The sequence below is a fragment of the Furipterus horrens genome, unplaced genomic scaffold (genome assembly GCF_987537825.1).
Source record: "Furipterus horrens unplaced genomic scaffold, mFurHor1.1.pri manual_scaffold_3, whole genome shotgun sequence".
NCBI classification, from domain to species: Eukaryota; Metazoa; Chordata; class Mammalia; order Chiroptera; family Furipteridae; genus Furipterus; species Furipterus horrens.
The window spans coordinates 205,526,834-205,547,364 of record NW_028327173.1 but is presented as its reverse complement, the minus strand read 5'-3'; the positions used below and the strand labels follow the sequence as shown (position 1 = coordinate 205,547,364).

The 20,531-nt window shown below is 44.8% G+C and overlaps 1 protein-coding gene across 2 annotated transcripts in view; it reads left to right on the top strand.

Annotated features, from left to right (window-relative positions):
• The first annotated feature begins 584 nt into the window (after positions 1-584).
• The window catches only part of DICER1 (dicer 1, ribonuclease III), a 65,800-nt gene continuing 45,853 nt past the window's right edge, over positions 585-20,531 (top strand). Inside the window, exon 1 of one of the 2 annotated variants that reach the window (XM_090271358.1) lies at positions 585-844. In XM_090271358.1, the coding sequence (XP_090127484.1) occupies positions 809-844 (36 nt within the window). In that variant the 5' untranslated portion in view covers positions 585-808. The remainder of the gene's footprint in view (positions 845-20,531) is intronic. The other variant, XM_090271359.1, reaches the window with a different exon arrangement.

The window sequence follows — 20,531 nt, the reverse complement described above, 5'->3', positions numbered from 1 at the left end:
GGACGTGGGGTCTCTTGTGCCCCCAAATGCATTGGCCCCCTAAACCACTAACGTGGGAGTAAGACAAGCGTGGGAAGGTCTTTTAAAAACGGGAGGCAAGTGGCAAAAGGACGCCGAGCCCCACGGGGAACAGTTACGGCGGTGAGGCAGGGCCACGCTTAGGGGGCGGTGGGTGCCAGAAAGGGCAACAATGGAGGCGGATGAGTTCCGAGAGCCGGCAGCTGCGGCCACGCTGAGTGAGCGTCCGCCAGCTCCGCGCGCGAGCCCACGGAGTCCGAAAAGGCGAAGCACGGCGCCCTGGGACGCCCGGGGCTCTGAAACGCCCGGGGCTCTGGAACGCCCGGGGCCGGCCGGGCGCTGGGCCGCAAACACCTCTCGGCCCCCGCCACCTCCGCCGCCCCGCGCCCGCTGTCTCCCGGCTCCTGAGTGGCTGAGTGGCCGGCGTTAACCTTTCACCGCCGCGCTCCGTCCAATCACAGGCTCGCTCTCATGCTGGCGCGGGGCGAGCGGAGCGTGGGGGCGGACGGGGCGGTGCGGGCGCCAGTGGGATTCTCCAAGCGGCAGTGCGCCGTTGCCGCGGGCTGTGCGCGGGCTTCGGGCGAGCCGGGCGCTGCGCAGTCTCCGCAGGCGCCGGCGGGAGGGGTCGAGGCGGAGGCGCGGCGCGGCGCAGGCTGCTCCAGGCCCAGGTGAATGGAGTAACCTGACAGCGGGGACGAGGCGACGGCGAGCGGGAGGAAATGGCGGCAGCGGCGGCGCCGGGCGGCACCGGGAGGCCTGGGCTGTGACGCACGCGCCGGAGCGGGGTCCGATGGTTCTCGAAGGCCCGCGGCGCCCCGTGCTGCAGGTGAGGCGGGTTCTTGCGGAGCCGCTTTGTGTCCGGGGCGGGGAGCGGCTCCGCCCGGCCCCGCGCCTGCCTCTGCGCCCGGCCCGCGTGGGCGCCCCGGCCCTGGGCCCGCGCTCCGGCCTGGCCTGCGGGGCGGAGACGGCACGGGCAGGAGGCGCGGCCTCGCCTGGTCCTGGGCGGCGCGGCCTGCGGGGCCCGCATCCACCCGCCGGGCCCGCATCCACCCGCCTGGCCCGCATCCGTCCGCCGGACTCTGCGCCCGCCCCGACCCTAGTCCACCTCCTGAGCCGCCGCTTTCGAGTCACTTTGTGCGGTCGTTCCAGCCCTGGACGGGGACACAGGCGCCTCCGCACAAGGAGCGGAGCGCAGCGCGGCATCCGCGCTCTTCCCGGCCGGCGGGGAGCAGGGGTTTGACAGGTCCGGCTACGCGCTCGGAGGGGTGCGGTGACGGCAGGGTGTCTCGGGAGCATCCCGGGGACGTGCGGTGGTGGGGTCACTGCTCTGGGCGTCGCTGGACGCCCTCGAAGGGCCGGGGAGGGAAGGAAGCGTTCGGGGCCCGCCCGGGAAGAATTGGGAGGATTGTTCGTGTTTACTGGCAGGTGACCAGGTCTGGGTCCCAGGGGGCGGCTGGCCGAGGCCATCTTTCCGCCCCGCCCCTCCCCTGCGATGTTTTTGTGCCAGAACTTCTGGGCCTGCGGAGGAGCAAGGGTTTCTGGATAGGCTCTGGGAAATCAGTGTGTGTGTGAAGGTAGCGCATCAGATTGGCGAAGCTTATCTGGGAAAGCGGGGCTGCCCCTCCGGCTCTGCCCGCAATACAGAGCTACCCAACCGCGCGGTGTATCTTCGGGAGCCTGGGGGTTTGCAATGACGGGGACGAGCGGGGAGTCCTTGCTGTCGCGTGTGTGTGTGTGTGTGTGTGTGTGTGTGGTGTGTCCCCGTGCGTGTGTGTGTGAGTGTACGAGTGAGGAGAGTTGTGAGTGTATGGGTGTGTGTGAGTGGTGTGTGCCCCTGCGCGAGTATGTATGTGCGTGTATGGGTGTGTGTGAATGTATGAGTGAGTGGTGTGTGCCCCCGCGTGGGTGTGTGTGTATGTGCGTGTATGAGTGAGGTGAGTTGTGCGTGTATGGGTGTGTGTGTGTGAGTGGTGTGTGCCCCCGCGTGGGTGTGTGTGTATGTGCGTGTATGGGTGTGTGTGAATGTATGAGTGAGTGGTGTGTGCCCCCGCGCGGGTGTGTGTGTATGTGCGTGTATGAGTGAGGTGAGTTGTGCATGTATGGGTGTGTGTGTGTGTGAGTGGTGTGTGCCCCCGCGCGGGTGTGTGTATGTGCGTGTATGGGTGTGTGTGAATGTATGAGTGAGTGGTGTGTGCCCCCGCGCGGGTGTGTGTGTATGTGCGTGTATGAGTGAGGTGAGTTGTGCATGTATGGGTGTGTGTGTGAGTGGTGTGTGCCCCCGCGCGGGTGTGTGTATGTGCGTGTATGGGTGTGTGTGAATGTATGAGTGAGTGGTGTGTGCCCCCGCGCGGGTGTGTGTGTATGTGCGTGTATGAGTGAGGTGAGTTGTGCATGTATGGGTGTGTGTGTGAGTGGTGTGTGCCCCCGCGCGGGTGTGTGTATGTGCGTGTATGGGTGTGTGTGAATGTATGAGTGAGTGGTGTGTGCTCCCACGCGGGTGTGAGTGGGTGTGTGTGAGTGTGTGAGTGGCGTGTGCCCCGCGCGAGTGTGTGAGCGTGAGTGTGGAGAAAGTCCTGCTGCAAAGGCACGCGCTGCTCAGCCACGGAAGGCGAGGTGTTCTGACTAGAGCGAGCGCGCTTTAAAAACATTCGTCTAATTAGACGATTACTTTGCAGTCGGTGCTGCTTGAGGTGCTTTGTTCTTTGCCTTTTCTTTACATTTCTGATTTTCCGTTGTCTGAGTGTGGTTCACGTGCAGCGCGCTCAGTGAATGGAGAAGGGCAGGAGTTAGGTACTGTGGACATGATACGTTTTTTGATATGCTTTCAAGGATATGTGGTAATGGAAAAGTACAATAAAAATTAAAGATTAGGTTGAAAAATATATTGATGTAAACATTAAAACTTCTAAATAAACCTACCCATCTTAACCAAGAGCCCCAGTAATTTATTACAGGGTGCAGGATGGTACAGGATCCTGGGTGAGGTGGCCAGCGACAGTAATTTCAGCATTACTGATATCTGCAGGAACTGGGTTCTGGGGTAATCGCGTGGCTACGTCTGGCACGTGTGTATTCTGTGGACTGTATGCCATGTATATACACACATAGAATTATTTCAAGACTTCATTTTAGGCCATATTTTATAAAACTGCCAGTAGGTTAGAAAACACTCAAGATTGCTTTTAATATGGTCGCCCTTAAGCATTTAAATGGTAATGGTGGTTTACGGGTTTATTCATGGCATCAAAATGCTGTTTTAAAAAGGGAGGTATTGCTCTGATTTGGGGAGAAAAGACTTTCTTTTCCTGTGGTGATTTTAGCAAGGGCAGGCTTTATTTTTTAGGCTACCACGGCATCATTAAAGGGTAAGGTGCTCGTGGCTCTGTGCACACGCGGGAGAGTGAGGGCGTTTCGCCACTGCCAAGTTTTATTCTCTTGGTTCCAGAAGACGTTTTACTTGGATGCGGCTCGTGGTCTTACTTGCGGTGGTTTTGCGGTGTCCCCCGTTGGGCGTTACGTTGAGTGCAGAGCTGCCTTCCAGGAAGAACGGCTTCTCTGGCTTTGAGATATTTATTCTTGCTGCTGTCTGTGAGATGCTTGTTTCATTTGAGAAAGTAGATATTTAATAGCCGTTCTCTCTCCCGGGGCCTTAACACCCTGTGGTCGGTACCTGCGGAAAGGGGAGAAGGGGACTGTTTATTAATAAGAAACGCCTCCTTGTGACGTGCCAAGGTGTGTCAGGTGCATTCTCATTCAGTCCGGACCGGGACGCCGGGAGGAGGTGGCGGGACCAGGATTGTTCTAGTTCAAGTTCAGAGCCCTTGAGCGGGTGCTCTTCTCGTTGTGATACGTTGCTGTTCTAAGTGGATTTTAGGGGAAAAGCCTGTATAACATGTAGATAAGTCTTTAGTTAATGCTTATTGGGTGAACGAAACACTGTGTAACTTAAATGTTCAGGTGACCTCCCATTATTTGAATATTTCCAATTTTGGTTTTTTGTGTCTTTTTTTTGGTAAGATATGTAATACATAACAAAATTTGTCATTTTAACCACTTTTAAGTGCACAGTTTTGTGGCATTAAATACACATTGTTTCTCAACCATCACCACCATCCATCTCTCGAAGTTTTTCATCTTCTTTAAGTGAAGCTCTGTGCCCGTTGTGCACTGACTCCCATGCCCTCCCTCCAGCCCCAGACACGGCTGCTCTTGGCACCTCACACAAGTGGAATCAGACAGCATTTGTTCTTCTGCGACTGGTTTATTTCACTTAGGGTTCATTTACATCGTAGCCTGGGTCAGGATTTCCTTCCTTTTTTCGGGCTGAATACGGTTCATGGTACAGGTACACACCACATTGTATTGACCCGTTCATCCGTCGGTGCACACCTGGGTTCCTTCTGCCTTTTGGCTTTGTGACTAATGCTGCTGCGAGCACAGGTGTACAAATACCTGTTTGAGCCCCTGCCTCCATTTCTTTGGGGTATATGCCCAGAAGTGGACAGATTGTTTCTTGGTCATGAAAATGCTGGACTTAGAATTTTTCGCAGTATGAATTTTCTCAGGGCTGTTCCAGACTGGGCAGCTTTTCTTCAACAGTTCCTCTTTGCCGTAAAAGACTTTAATCTCCTTGAGGGCCAGGACTGACTCGTTTTTATGATCGCAGTTCCTCTCAGTGTCTGGCAGATGGTACTCACAGTAACTGAGTGTATTCCACTGCCCTATCGTGGAGCTGGGCCGTGCTCTTGGGTGTCGGAGGCCGGCACCGGTAAGGCCTGTGTCTAACGTGTGTAAGCGGTAAGCTGGGGCCAGTGATCTCGTTTACCTTGTGCTGTGCTTTTCTGGACATGCAGGAGTTTAGCTCATTCTCAGAGCCCAGTAGATGTTCTGTATGTTTTATTATTTGTCTGTTTTGAGAAAGGATTTGAGATGGTCTTAATAGGTCTTTGAAAGGACCGAAAATGGTAAAGGTTGGGGGCTGCAGTGCGGAGGGGGCTGGAGGGAGTGAGATGAGAAGCTTAGGGCCAGGTTAGCTCGCCATGTGCATGGAACTAAAGGTTTTTCTTTTGTTTTTCAAATTAAATATTAGAGCAAAAGAGGAAACAGTACTAATTATAGTTGGCATTGACTAATGAAAGGAAGTATACCAATTAACCAGGAGAAGCAGACTTTTCTCCTGTATGAAGAATAAGCAACTGTTTAAATTCTTACCAAAATGACATTAATAATATATGGACAGAATGTTTTACAAATGATAGAGAAACATTTTTCACATGCCATTTTGGAGAAACTAGATAGAAGCCTCAGGCATAATAAAAAAGCTTTCGTAATACAGGTGTGCATCGCTCTGGTGATTTTAGTGATACCAAGTGTAGTAGTGCCTTAAATATCGGCAACTCCCTCTAAATAACCATTCTTCGATTATGCATGAATAGATGTATCATCCTTAAATCTGTGTTTTGAACCAGCATAAACTTTTTCTGTGTCACACGTACTTGATGTGGCCAGCGGCTTTTACTCTTTGGAGCCCTCTGGTTTGTACATAGTCGTAATCTTACATAAAGTGTTAGGAGGTACAGGAATTCCCCCTCGACACTCTCCACAGACACCTCATTTAGGTGTGTCTGCACACGTAATGACAAATAATAGGTTAACTCAGGAACAACAAAGTTCTGGATAATTGAGGCAAGAGTTCCACATGATTGGAACTGAATGAACAGGGTAAAATAATGGCTGGTAAAGACACCTGTGTTCTCGTTTGGTTTTACTTCTGAATAACTAGCTGCATGTTAAGAGAAGGTCACCTTGGCCTTTCTAGACTTACCTTTAATTTCTCACTGTAAAATGAGAACATTTACAAGTCTCAAGCGTGTGTTATAATCAGTAATCTTCAAAGCACCCATATAATTCAGGTACCTCTCTACTTCAAGCTGCGATTCTAAATAAGTATTAGATGTTAAAGAGAGAGGCTGCATTTGCTGAGCGTTAAGGTTCGTATACAGTGACCAGAAGAAAGGACGTGATGGAATTGAGAGCGTCTGAGCAAGAAATGTAAGATGAAAACCCTGGGAAATAGTCTTAAAAAGTAGATAAAGTCAGATTTTTGCCTTGAATGGGTGGCAGAATCTTTCAGACAATTGAGTCTTTTCATCTTCTATCTCTGCATCTAGTACAGTTTGCTAAATGTCTGTTAATGGATGAGAATCTGAAACTGCTTAATGCTTTCTATCTGATCAATATGGTGAAGCCCAAGTAACCTATCGAGAGCCCTCTGGCACTGCTAGTGAGAAGAGAAGTGTCTAATAGTTAACCTGGTGCTTTAATTTTGAAAGCTTTTGTTTTAATATCACACTGTAGTGGGATTACATAGGCTTTTTCACAGTTTTGTATAGCTAAACATTAAAAAGAAAAAATTAAATCTTTTTAAGTACAAACTTAAACAATTTGTTAATATACCAAACATTATTTTGGGTGTTTTAAGGAAAATGCAGAATTTTGTTGATAAAAACATGGACAATTAATAGAACCACCTAAATTAGGTATTTAAATGTAGTATGTAAATGGAACTGGAATTAAGGCAAGCTGCAGTTTCTACATGCTACTGTATCAGTATCCTGGAGGGAGTAATTCTTTATTGCTTTTATAATATATGGACCTTGGTTTCCAACACTTCTTGCAACAATAAGGCATTGCCAATTTTAGGATACATTTGTAAACAGTTTCCGCTGACATACAGGGTGGGACAGAAGTAGGTTTACAGTTGTGGGTAAGTGAAGCATAATGTATTCTCGTATTATTCTTTATTACCGTATTATTTTCCATACAAACACGAACTTACTTTTGCCCCGCCCTGTATGAACAGGTATTCTGAAGGAGAATAGTATTTTTACATGCAATCTTTGTAAACCTGTAACTTTTCCTGTTCCTGAGCATTAGGGGTATTCTAGAAGGTTGTTTTTTGTTTTGTTTTGCTTTTTAACATATGAGTTGGGTCCATACTTTGGCCAAGAGTAGGAAAATACATATTTTTAAAGGCTCTTTAACATAGACACACACATACATATACACAGACAGTATCGTCGGCAGCCGTCCGTCTCGAGAGACGATGGTGTAGCTTCACAAGAGTCTATCTGCACCGCCGAGAATGGCTGTGCAGTCCGACTCGGGAGTGACACGGTATCTGTCTCCTCCCGTGTTGAATCGACATCTTGCAATGACGCTGGAGTGTCCTCTCCAGTGAAGCTGAAGCTACAGAGCCTGGGCAGGGTGATATGGACGGTCTGCTGTTGCCCATGCAGCAGACCCCCCCTCTCTTCGCAGCTGAAGGGTCCAAGGGAAAGACGGAGTCGATACAGCTTGGCTTCAGGTGCGCCGCAGGAGTTGCCGGTGTTGACTACAACGTCAAACCGCCTTAGGGACTCCGGCTCCGGATTTTCTGTCGGGGTTTACTCCCTTAGCCTTTCCCCTGAAGAGGTATGCCGCAAGGCAGCGGAGGTTTTTTGGAGTCAGAGTTTTCCTTCTCTGATGTACCCTGACTGGAAGATCGAACCAGCGACACTTAGCTCGCAGGCCGACGCTCAATCCACTGAGCTAAACCAGCCAGGGGTACAGTATACACCCACACATAACATACAAGTGAAATCTGTGTCTTGCCTGAGCAACAAATGCTGTGGCAAAATGCTTACTGTGTTGTTCGTATTGAGTAAAGAAAAAGTATTACACAGTACATTGTCGTTTCTATAAAATTAATTTAGTTTGATTTACTGTGTCTGAACCCCCTTTATGATAGTCTCTCTTACGATAGAACTTTTCATTCACTAGAGAAAGAAGTCATTATGTCGTGTTTGTGTTGAGCAGTTTAAGTCATGTTTAGTCTGCAGCCGAATGGAATAAAAATACTAGAAAAAATTGTGAGACATGTGGTCGGTTATTGTGTATTCATTGAGCATCTATGTTTCTAGGCTGGAAGGGCCAGGAGAAGTGTGAGTGAACAGGACTGATTTCAGTTGCTAGGGCTTTGCAGTTAAAGCAGTGTTTACTTGGTATGTTTATGCAGATTCAGAAAAATAAAATATTTAGTTATTCTGCCTTTTATCTGAAATTGGATCCACATCTTTTTCAACCCCTTGAGATCAAAAGGGACTTACCCAGATGCAGCTTAGTTTTGACTGGCAAATCAGTGTAAATAGACACCTCGTTAGGTATATTGTGGACTTAAGGGAGTCAGACAGAATTTTAAGTAGACTTCCACCTCTCCCATTTGTTAGTCAGATGGCTTTTAATACCTTATTTCAAATCTCTGTAAAGTGGAGATGATGCTTAGTGTTGTTTGAGGATAATATTAAACCAGATAATGGTATTTACAAGTCTAATAAAGTTAACTTTTCTCCCTTCCCCTCTTTCTCTGGGGGCTTTTGCTATTTCATACCCACCGTGATAAATGAAGAATTTTTACATATTGTGTTAAGGATTGTTTTCTTCTCTTTTAAAATAAACTTTAAGTCGGTTCCATTAGATAAACAGGCAAGTGCATAAGTCACAGGGAGATACAAAGTGAACACACCTGTAACCAGTGCCCAGTTCAAGGAACAAATATGCCCAGTATTGTATAAGCTCCTCTTAATGCCCTCTCCTAGGCACCGTCCCCGTACTGACTCATTACATTTATTTATTGTTAATGATAAATGTACTTTCTGGCCAACCCAATAATTCGATTACTCTAATTGCTTATGAAGTTTATTGACCATTTTTATATCCTCTGCTGTGAAGTCCTTTATGCCCATCCTATTTGCTTGTCTGCCTTTTGCTTATTGATTTGTTGGGGTTGTTTATGTATCTCCTACTCTGGCGTCCCTTTTCACTCTTGATAAGGTCATTTAGTGAACAGTTCTGATTTTAATGCAGTCCAGTTTGTCAATGTTTTCCCTTTATTAGTGCTTTTTGTATCTCGTCTAAGAAATTTCTGCTCACCCCAAGGACATGAAGGTATTCCATGTGTTTTTTAAAATAACTGTATTGTTTGATTTTGTACATTTAGGTATATAATCTAACTGGCATTGATTTTTGTGTGTGATGGGAGGTGCAGGGGTCAAAATTCATTTTTTTCCATCTGGATCCACCACCTAGCTTTCATCTGGAGACAGCGTTCTTTTTCCTGCTGTATCACAGTATTTTTGTCTTTAACCTTATATATGTGGGTCTGTTTCCATATTTTATTGTTTCATTCTCTATTCTTGTACCTGCACCCACATTATTTAATTACTGTAGCTTCATAGTAAGTTGTAATAAATCAGTTGATTTTTTTTTAGTTTATGTTAAGCCATCTTTGCATTCCTGTGACAAACCAAAACTTGTTATGATGCATTTTTCTTTTCTCTTCCTGGATTCAGTTTGCTAGGATTTTGTTTAGGATTTTTATGATTTTTGTTTGAGAGCTCGGTCTGTAATTTTACTGTGTCCTCGTTAGGTTTTGGTGTCAAGTTTATGGCTGGCTCAAAATAAGAGTCGGGACGTATTCTCTCTTCTTTCTGTCCTAAAGAGCTTGTTTTCAAGATCGGAGTTATTCTTTAAATATTTAGAAGAATCACTGGTGAAAGACATCTGGACTTGGAGTTTTTAATAATCAGTTTTTAATCATTTTCTTTAAAAGGTATAGGCCTCTTCAAATTTTCTATCTCCTTAGAGGTTAACTGTGGTAAATTGTGTTTTTTCAAGGAATTTGTCAACTTCACCTGAAGTATTTCCTGGCGTGGCCACTAGAACATAATTGACACTAAAAATAGCCAGATAGAACTTCGCTCTGGTTGGAAAAAATACAACTTTTTAAGAGATCATTAAGTAATATAAAGAACACCCCTGTGTGTATTGAAGAATAGACAGTGGTTAATGCCACCTAACTTAGGTTTTTAATACTCTTAGGCACAAGTGTGATTTGTGTGGACAAGGTTCCCTGGAAAGTAATGATATTCAAAAGCTATTGGTGTGTGAAATCTGTAATTATATTGGGAACTAAATTTTTAATCTTTGACCAAAATTCACTTTGGATTAATCCAACCAGTGAATTATAATTTAACATATGCTTTATTGCTCTTTGAAGGATTGTTTCTAAGTAATAATAAAAAATGTATATGTGAGGTATAAAATAGGGGTATCTTTAAAACATTTTGGGAGGAGGACAGTCGATATATTTAACTTCCTGCTGCTAATATATGCAATTCTTTCCCCTCACCAAACATCTTAGGTATTTTTTATAGATTTGTGTATATGACTTGACTAATGAATTAGTGGATTGTTTAGGGGAGCAAGAGGACCTGGGACTGACATCTTTGTAGTCTCATTGTAGAAATGAGGCCCAGACTGAGGCCTTACAGGTAGCAATGGGGACTCAGTCACCACTCTGACTTTGAGCCTGCTTCCTTCCCTCTCACCTGAATTTGTTCTGTAATATAGATATATATTGGGTTTAATTGTAACACAGTTGAGTGAAATAAGAGTTGTTAGCTTAGGATGCTTCATTTATTCTGATACTGCTGCTTTTTCCCAGAATTCCTGAATTCCTTTAATGGACAGTTTAGTTTTGTTTGCATGTTTGTTTTTGTATTTAGCAAGTAGCAAATCTTTATCCTTCTTTTTAGATTAATTTTTGGAACAGTGTGGCAGCTAAGTGTGGCTCTCTAAGTGGAAATGTGCAGCAGGTAGGCAAGGATAGAGTCTTGGAGCTAGAGATGGGGTGACGAACCATCCTGGTTCTTCCAGGGTTGGGGCAGGCGGGTGAGTGGTTCATGGGGCAGGGGCAGTTGCAGGCAAACCAGTGTGAGTACAGGTGATGTTTGTAACTGGGGAAAGGAATGTCCGCTCTGAAGGAAAGAGTTCAAGTTCAGGAGTTTCTTGTTGTGTTTAGAGGTTCTTGCCTATGGGCCTTGGATACACTTAGTTGTTCTTGGACTGAGGTTAACTAGGTGAGGACCCTTGGTGTATGCCGAGAATAGAAAAGCAGGGGCCAAGTCTTGCTTGAAGCAGACGGGACAAGGTTCAAATCCTCGTAGACCCGCACAGAAGGCCCTCTATGATCTGGCTCCGGCTTGGCTTCCCAGCTGCGTTCTCTCCACTCTGCTGTGGACAGGTGCTCCAGCCCGCCGCTGCTCCCAGTTTCTCCCACCTGACCTGCAGGTGTCTCGCTCCCGTGATGCCCCGCACGATCCCTGTCCTCACTAGTGCTGTTACTGCTCTTTCTGCAAAACGGAACTCCAGTCCCGTTCTCGGCTTCTCCACAGTACACTCTTGCATTGGGGATGTCTTGCTTAATAAATATTCGTTGAACGAATGAAAAATTTAAGGCTCAGGAGGCAAAACAAAGGTTTTTAAGTGGGGAAAGCCACCTTAAATATTACTTTTTATAGTACTCTGAAATGAAATTGGGGAAGTTTCATTCTTCTGTGTTCTTTAGACAGCCAAATACTGGTTTATCAGTATTTAGTAGAGTTTCGTTTTTAATTTTATGTTTTAAAATATTTCAAACTTAGTTGTAGGAATAGAATTCCACACATTTACCGTTCTAGGCATTATATTCTTCACTACTAAACATTCGAGGTATACTTTCTAAGAACAAGAACATTCTCTTACATAATCACAGTACAGTTAATTAAATTCAGGGAATTTAACATTGGTAATATTTAAATTTTACCAGTTTCCTATAGGGGAGGAAAAAAAATTCCGTGTTCTAGTTCAGTGGATGGGGACTGTTAATTAAACTGACAAAGGACAGATTAATGAGAGAAATGGTTTATTGGCACACACGCAGGAGACACGTAGGAAGAAGCGAAACCCCGCAGCAGTGGTTAGGCTTGAGCGCTGGTGTGCTATTCTAGCAAAGGGTGATCAGCTGTGGGGATGTGACAAGACAGAGGACAAGGGGTCTGGGCTTCTGGGGAAGGTAAGCTGTGGCAAGGTAAATCAGGGAGGGACACTAAGGGAAGATGCGGCTTGTTCATGTGGGTTTAAGTCCCCGGTGTCTCCAGTGATGAGTCACCTCTTCCTTGTACTGGAGGACGGAGAGGGGATGCCTTCACAGAGGGGAATTTATGGCCTGCTCCTCCGCAGAAGTGGGAGGACAGAGACCTCCTGCTGTCTCTGCCGTTTCTCCCTTGCCTTCCGCTCAGAATGACCCTTATGTCAAAGTGACGTATTCTGAGGTGGCTTGTACTGATCATGTCCTTTTTACAGTTTTCCTCCTCTAATACAAGAGCCAGCCCAGGAATGTACATTGTGTTTACTTGTCATGTGTTTTTAAAATTATTATTATTATTTTAATCCTCACCCCAGGATTTGCTTATTGATGAGAAAGTGTGGGGGGGGGGGGGTTGAACGATCGGGTGTCTTCTGCATGCGCCCTGACCAGCGATGGAACTGCATGCAGCCTTTTGGTGCACAGGACGGCACGCCAACGAATGAGCACCCAGCCAGGGCGTCTCTACTCTCTTATTCTGATGGTTTCTCAGCTTTTATCTTTATGCTGCTGACATTTTTGAAGAGCACAAGCAAGTTGTTTTGTAAAATGCATCTCAGACTTGGTTAGATTCAGGTTTTGCACTATTAGCAGGAAAACTACATAAATGATATATTTCAGTTCCTCACGTTAGAGGTACATGTTGTCACTTGGTCCCAATATTGGTGATGTTAACTTTGTCACTTGGGTATCTTTCAGGTTTTCCCAGTAAAAAATTTCAGTTTCCATTTCAAATAGTTAATCTGTGCAGAGATATTTTAAGATGTTGTAAATGTTCTTTTATTATCATTACCTAATAGTTTTAGCAACCATTAATGATTCTTGCCTCAATTTTATTAATATGGTTAAAAATGGTGATGTTCTTTTTTATTTTTATTTTTTTGGTCTGTTATTTCTTCTGCACTTATTAGTTGACATTGAATAGAGCTTTATCTGGATTTTAAACCTAATTAAAAATACAGTTTCTAAAATGAAAAAATCAATGAGAAGTATTATGTGAGTCTGGGTTTTCCCAGTTGTACTTGAAGCTATAGAGCTTTAAATTGTTGCTGAGACATTTTCAAGGTTGGGGTCAGATGAGACTGCTCTCACGTAGGAGACAGTTTTGTAGTGGTTGGGAGTTAACCCAGAAGACCTCTGATGGGAGGGTGAAGGTAGTTGGATGATGTCAAAATTATCATAGAACAGATTGTTGCCTCTCCAGCTCTGGTACCTTCAGGTGAGGCCTGAACTTTCCTCTGTAGGAGGAGGGACAAGGATGGAGGCATTCAACTTATTGAAATAGTTTGGGTTGTTTAAAGTCTTTAACAAGCAGGAAGTATGTAAATTGAAATTTTCTTTGACCTGCAAAGATACATGCTAATTTAAGGTTAGATAAGTAAAGTTTATTCTCAACATAAGAATTAATTAACAGAAATATACTTATGGGTATTTCCAGCTTTCCTTGAATTTAACGTAAGTCAGGTATGAGCTTATCTTTCATTTCAAAGATTTAACAGTTTGGGGGTGGAGGGGTAGCGATATCAGTAACGTCTGATAAGGGATGGGATACACCGCCCAGCCCTGATTTGGACCCTGTAGATAGCCCTTGTGTGCTGGAGGAGAGGGGAGCCCCATGATGGCAGTTGTAAGGGGAAGCCTGCAGGTGAGGGGCGGGGCCCCCGAAGGAGAGGCTCACCTGTGAAAGTTGAGGTACACGCGTCCCAGGGCAGCAGCTCACTCGAGGGTTGCTCTTGCTGCACGCGGTGGCGGTGTGGGCTTTGCTGCTTGCCTGGAACTTTTCATGCTTTCTTTCCCGACTCAGCATCGAATGGCATGTCGTCACACTCAGCAGGCTCTTAGGCTCGTTTTGTCTCAGAATGGGACCTCTCTTCAGTAAAAAACGTCCGAGTTATATTGTGTTAAAATCGCTTAACATAGAGAACGGTGGCCCCTTTTTCCGCAGGGGTGGTCTTCCGTCGTGTAAAAGGTAGAAGTGTCATGAATTGAGTAAAATTCTAGCACGTGTTGAACAGTGTTTTTATTGAGTCCAGTACAGAAACTTGGAATCAAACATTAACCTTAAAACTCACCTTGAAAGCCAGTGGTATTTTAAGTATTTACTTCTCTTGAAACAAAACTGCAGGGAAAACGCTATTATAGGTAAGCTGAAGGGGAGGGGCAGGTATCTGCGATTTTGATGAATTGGAAAGTATTCCAAGGAAGTGGGCCATTCATGGGCTGACAGCCTAGAGATACTTTTTATGTGGAAATTTTGATGAATGGAATTTGTTAAAGTGCTATTTGACCTACATTCAACTTCAATTTTGGACAAATCTAATTTTAGGCATAATCATGTTGCAGTGTAAACATAATATATTTATGTTACAGATTTAGAGAATCCCAGAAATTTGTTTGGTTCCGAGAGTAGTGCAAGAAAAGAAGGCTATTGAATTTGTGGTTTCAGTTACAGAGACTGGGGTACAATTTACCACATTTAATGACTTCTGAAGGGAGTTTTTCTTCTCCAGTCCCAAAACAGAATCATATATCTCTAAACTATGGTCTTTATAAAAATCATTCTCAGTTTGAAAGTTTGTTTTCCAGTTCTAAAAGTAATAAAGTGTTCAAATTGTAGGGAGTTTTAAAATGGAGAAAAGTTTTCAGGAAAAGAAATTACTCCTGTTAATAATCACATCCTCAGTTTTTGAGTGAATATTTTATTTTTAATTTGTGTCTCCCTCTCCCTTAAGTTTTTTAACTTGAAGAGGTAATTACGGTATTACTGTAACTAAAAATGTTCTAGGACTTCCGGCCAAGATGGAGGCGTAGACAGACACGCTGCGTCTCCCTCCACAACTAAGAAGGAACACAGCTACCTCAAAACCAGAAACAACCAGAAGTTCCAGAAAATCAAACTGCATGGAAGTCCAGCAAACAAAGACATAAAGAAGGAATACTCACCCAGATAGGTAGGAGGGGTGGAGCTGAGGTGGAGAAGATGCGGTGTGGTGGCAGCAGCAGCGGCAGTGGCAGCGGTGGGGGCGGCAGCGGCAGGCCAGCGGAAAGCGCAGTAACACAGTTTAAGAAGTCAGGAGGGACACCTGGGGAGCTTTCCCAGCTCCTCACCAGACCGCGAAGCTCACGGTCTCAGCACCAGGGAAAATCAAGCCTCATTGCTTCTGACTGTGCAGACCAGTGGGGGTTGGGGAGGAGGCAGAAACTGCCTGTCTCAGCAGAGTCCGCTTGTTTAAAGGCCCCCACGGTCCTAGAACGTCCGCAGACCCACCCACTCTGGGAACGACAGCCAAGGCAGCAGCTAGAGGCGCACCAGTCCGGTGCAGAAGTGGGAGAAGTTCCTGGAAAGGGGTTAGTATTGGGCATTGTTCCCTCTCGGACCCCTCCCCCACATACAGCGCCACAACAGGTCGCCCTGTAATGACAAATCCCTAAGGCTCTGCCCCTGAAACATAACAGGAGCGACAGTTCTACCTGGGATGCGGAGGCAGACAAACACAGGAGCCTGTCAGAATGAGGAGACAGAGAAGTATGGCCCAAAAGAGGGAACGGATCAAGGTTCCAGTGGGAGAACTGAGCGACGAGGAGATAGCCAACCTAACAAATGAGGAGACAGCCAACCTAACAGCCGCAGAGTTCAAAACACTGGTGCTAAAGATGCTCACAGGCTTGACATATGTGCTTGAGTACGGCAAACGCATAAGGGAAGAAGTGAAGGCTGTGTTAAGTGAAATGAAGGAAAATCCACACAAAACCAATGGCAAAGGGAAGAAAACGGGGGTTCAAATTGATAATTTGGAACATAAGGAAGAGAAAAACAGTCAACCAGTACAGAATGAGGAAATACGAATTTTAAAAAATAAAGAGAGGCTTAGGAACCTCTGGGACAACTTTAAATGTGCCAACATTCGAATCATAGGGGTGCCAGAAGGAAAAAAGGAAGAGCAAGAAATGAAAGCTTATGTGAGAAAATAATGAAGTAAAATTCTCCAAATTTGGCAAAGGAAATAGACATACAAGTCCAGGAAGCACAGAGTCCCAAACAAGCTAGACCCGAGGAGGCCCATAGCAAGACACATCATCATTAAAATGCCAAAGGTTCAAGATAGAGAGAGAATCTTAAAAGTGGCAAGAGAAAAGCAGAGAGTTACCTACAAAGGGGTGCCTATAAGACTTTCAGCTGATTTCTCAAAAGAAACTTTGCAGGCTAGAAGGGATTGGCAAGAAGTATTCAAAGTCATGAAAAGCAAGACCTACAACCAAGATTCCACTATCCAGCAAAGCTTTCGTTTGGAATGGAAGGGCAGATGAAGTGCTTCCCAGACAAGGTAAAGCTAAAGGAGTTCATCATCACCAAGCCACTATTATATGAAATGTTAAAGGGACTTACCTAAGAAAAAGATCAAAATTATGACCGTTAAAATGACAACAAACTCACAACTATCAACAACTGAATCTAAAAATTAAAAACAAAATCCAACTAAGCAAACCAGAATAGGAACAGAATCATAGGTATGGGGATCATTTGGAGGGTTATCAGCTGGGAGCGGGAAGGGGAAGAAATGGGGAAATGGTGTAGGGACTAAGAAGCATAATTGATTGGTACAAAATAGGGGGAAGTTAATAATAATATAGGAAAGGGTGAAGCCAAAGCACTTATATGCATGACCCGTGGACGTGAACTAAAGGGGGTGGGACTGCTGGAGGGAAGAGGGGTACTGGGCAGAGGGGAGTTAAGGGAAAAAAAATTGGGACTGCTGTAACAACATAATCAATAAAATATACTTCAAAAAATGTTCTACTGTCTTCATTGAATGCCATAGCGTAAGCATTTTGTTCATTATAAACTCATTATTTTTAATGGCTCAGCTGAACTCTTACACAGAATGAACCATGGTTTACCACACCATTCCCTCATTCTTTGTGAGGCATTTAGATTTGGAGGTGGGGTAGGAGAGGCTCGTTTTGGTATTATAATTGGAAATGTTGTGGGAAGCATTTCTGTATGAGTGTTGTTAATTTGTAAGCTAGCTTAATCTGCAAGGATTTCTAATTAATAATGACAGATAATGACAAATAAAAATGGAAATATCTATGTAATTAAGTATCTAAAGATACCAGTGTTTAAATTCTTGAAGGTATTATCGCTTTTCTCCTCTCTTTGGTCTCAATTTTCAATTTGACCTTAGTCTTTTCATAATCTATATTCATCCAGTAGTAGTTGATAAATCCTTGAAATATTTATTTGGTATACTATAGAAATTGTGGATATTTCCTTTTTTTCCTAACATTTTGTGTTTTTGAAACTTGTCCATTCAATGAGCTGATGATGGTTTCTCGCCCATTTGTGTACCACTTGGTTGTCTAAGAAACAGTAAGGAAGTAGTATTTTCAGAGATGTCTGTGGAGCCAACAGAAATAGCATGTAACTGTTTTGCTTTTAACGAAAACTAGTGGATACAAAGCTTTTTAATTTTACTTTACATTATATATCGGCGGTGCAGATAGACTCTCAAGAAGCTACGCCATCGTCTCTCGAGACGGACGGCTGCCGATGACGATGACATTATATATTATATTTTGTGATTTAGATTTGATCTTCATCTTGTAAATTCATGACGGCTAGGTAGTTTGGAGTTTGGGGTTTTTCATGTTCGTCGGGTTATAATACTGTACAAAATCTTGTATAGTTTTAAGTTTATATGAGAATATACTTCCTATACTAAATTTTAGGATTAATAAAACATTTTAGGTTTTCTTCAAGAATTTCCTTACAGTCTGAAGAATTGTTTGAAAACATGGTTCTAGATAGGGATGATACTTCCTGTGGTTTTTAAAAACGGCCACTTAGTGAACACTTTCTGTGTTGTGAGCACTTTTCCTCCTCCAGGCTTAAATACGGATATGATCTTATTTGATCTTCACAATAGTCAGGTGTTCCTATTTTGTAGGCCAGGGAACACCCTTAGAGAGAGGCAGTGGACTGTGATCAACCTTGGTCTCCCTGACTTGGACCCCTTGCTGGCAATTCCGATGTTTTTAAAAGAAACATACTTGAAGAAAACAAAAAAGACTTTGTGTTCTGCATCCCCAGTGGCCTCCCTCGGTGCCCCTCCTGCATCTGTGAGCGCAGAGTGTGTGCGAGCCTGTGCAGAGGTGAGCGCGTCCCCTTGTCTCAGTAAATGAGCTGAGGCAGCTGAATGTAGAAAAGGGTGGTTGGTGGGGGTTCATTTTAAACAATCGGGGTCCTTTCTGTGTGTAGATTTCTTTTTAATAGGGCTAAGTGTTTGTCCACTTCACTCCCTCTTCCTTTTTAAAACTTCTTTCCCGAGTACAGTTGGGCAGCATATTTTAGGGTTGCTCTAGTATTGAAGTTCCACGGAATGGAATTTTGTTACTTGGCATGCATGCTATTTGAGAATTGGACTTTTTTTAAGCTGATGTTGGGGAAGTATAATTAGAAACAAAATCTCCTCCTTACCCAGAAAGTCTCTCCACAAAGGCAGAAGGAACGAAAACAGTTTCATTGTTGAGTAAACATTGAGCCAGGATGTGATGTGCATCACAGGCTAGCCCCTAAAGAGATCGCAGGCACAGGGAGAAATCTTGTTCCTTTATACAGCTCTGCCACCCATTACATCCGTGGTGTCAGGATAAATTGCTAATTACTTATGTCTTTTATCACTGGAGGTAGGTTTTGCAATTTTGGAGTCAGGTCGCAAATTAGGCCCGTCACTTCCTAGGAAACCGGAGCGTGATCTTTCTTGATTGCGTTTCAAGATTTGGCTCTCAAGGCTTTAAGGAAACATTCCTGAGAAGTGAGAAGGACTAGAGGTTTAAGATCCACATACATTTGGAAAGGACTGCGAGAACTCTGTTTAAAAAAAAAAAAAAGGATAGGGAAGGATTCTCTTCATTTATTTTTAAGTGGGAGAATTAGCCTCTTAACTTTTAATTTTGCCCTTACACCGACAACCATATAAGCAACCATACAAAACTGTCACTTTGTATCCAGGGCCAGGGGTGCCTTGAGCGATTTAGGCTTGGTCGGAGTTAAAATAATGCCTTGGTAGCCATAAGTATTTGTTAAAACACTCTAATTTCCGTGGCTGAAAGTCTAAAAGAAAGGGCTTATCAGGCCATTGCTAGTGGAAAAGAAGACCGGCCTCGGGGCACGGACTGGCCAGGTAGAAGAGGCAGCATGTTCTCCGTCCCGGAGCTGTGCAGGCGTTCGTACAGCAGGTGTGGCACTGGCTGTAGACAGAAGGGACAGGAGGAGGCGGTGCGAGGCCACTCCTGGGACGGCAGAGGCCAGGGAAGAAGTGTTTGCTCCCTTGGATAGGCTGTGGGCAAGTCTGGAAGGCTCAGGTGTGACTAAGAAGCCGAGGTTCCTGGGGTTCGAAGTTGCCTGGCTGTTCTCTCTTGAGAACAACCAGGGAAATGGCCACCTGGAAATTAATCCGAAATTTCAGCATAAGCCAAGGAATGTGAGCGGTCTTGTTAGAGCTGGCTGAGAGCTTTTAACAAGCTAACCATTCTCTTCCCCCACTTTCTCTCTTCCCTCTCCCCCTTCCTCTCTCCCCCTCCCCCTTCTCTCTGTGTCTCTCTCTGTTGCTGCTGTAATTCTAATTTAGAACATCTCAGAATTGCTTTTCTGGTCACTTACCATGAGCTACACTTGAAAAGCCCCTCAGTCGCTAGCTTTATCTGTGATCTTGCAGCAGCACTTTAGCCGCGTTTCAGTGTCACAGTGTCCCCGTTATTCTTCTTTGCTGTGCTCACCGTGGGCTTTATGGTAGTTGTGCACTTGGCCTTCACCAGAGTAGGATGACAATCTGGACGTGAACATTCGTCAAGTTAATACTGTCAGATCCGTGACACGTTGCAAGAAAACGAATGAGTTGGAAGTTTTCTGTTGCCAGGAAGCTCTAGAGGCCTGTAGACTTCAGACCAGAGGGTTAGGTGCAGTCCTTGGTGTGAAACGGGACAGCTGTCCGCTGGATTAGATGCCAATGTGTGTGAAGTCGGTTGGTTTATGCTAAAACTTGCCAGAGTCGTATGTGGCCTGTCTTTATCAGAGTTAAAGGGGCCTATCAAACAGGAGTTTGCCTGTTTGTAATTTAAGTCGTGGTCATCAACTAAAATTAAACAACGTGACCGATTGGCTCTGTATTATGAATATAAGTTCTCATGGTCCTTGGCATATGAACTTTCTAATGTATCTATGCAGAACCGTCTAGGGACACAATTTGGATACCTCAGCAGTAATAGTGGAGCCTCGATGAATTTTAAAGAGTTATCAGCTTACCGTTTTGGTTATGGTGCTTCTAGAGAAGAGGTAAATCTGGATTGGGAAGGTGGGAGTGATGTTGGTGTACTGAATTCACATATACTAGGTGGCAGTATAGATGGAATTCCAGTCAAAGCGTGAGGCAGCGTGGGGAAGCAGGAACTGATGGACTCGGGGATGGGGTGATGCTTGTGTGCTCACCTAAAGCAAGGTACTGACTGG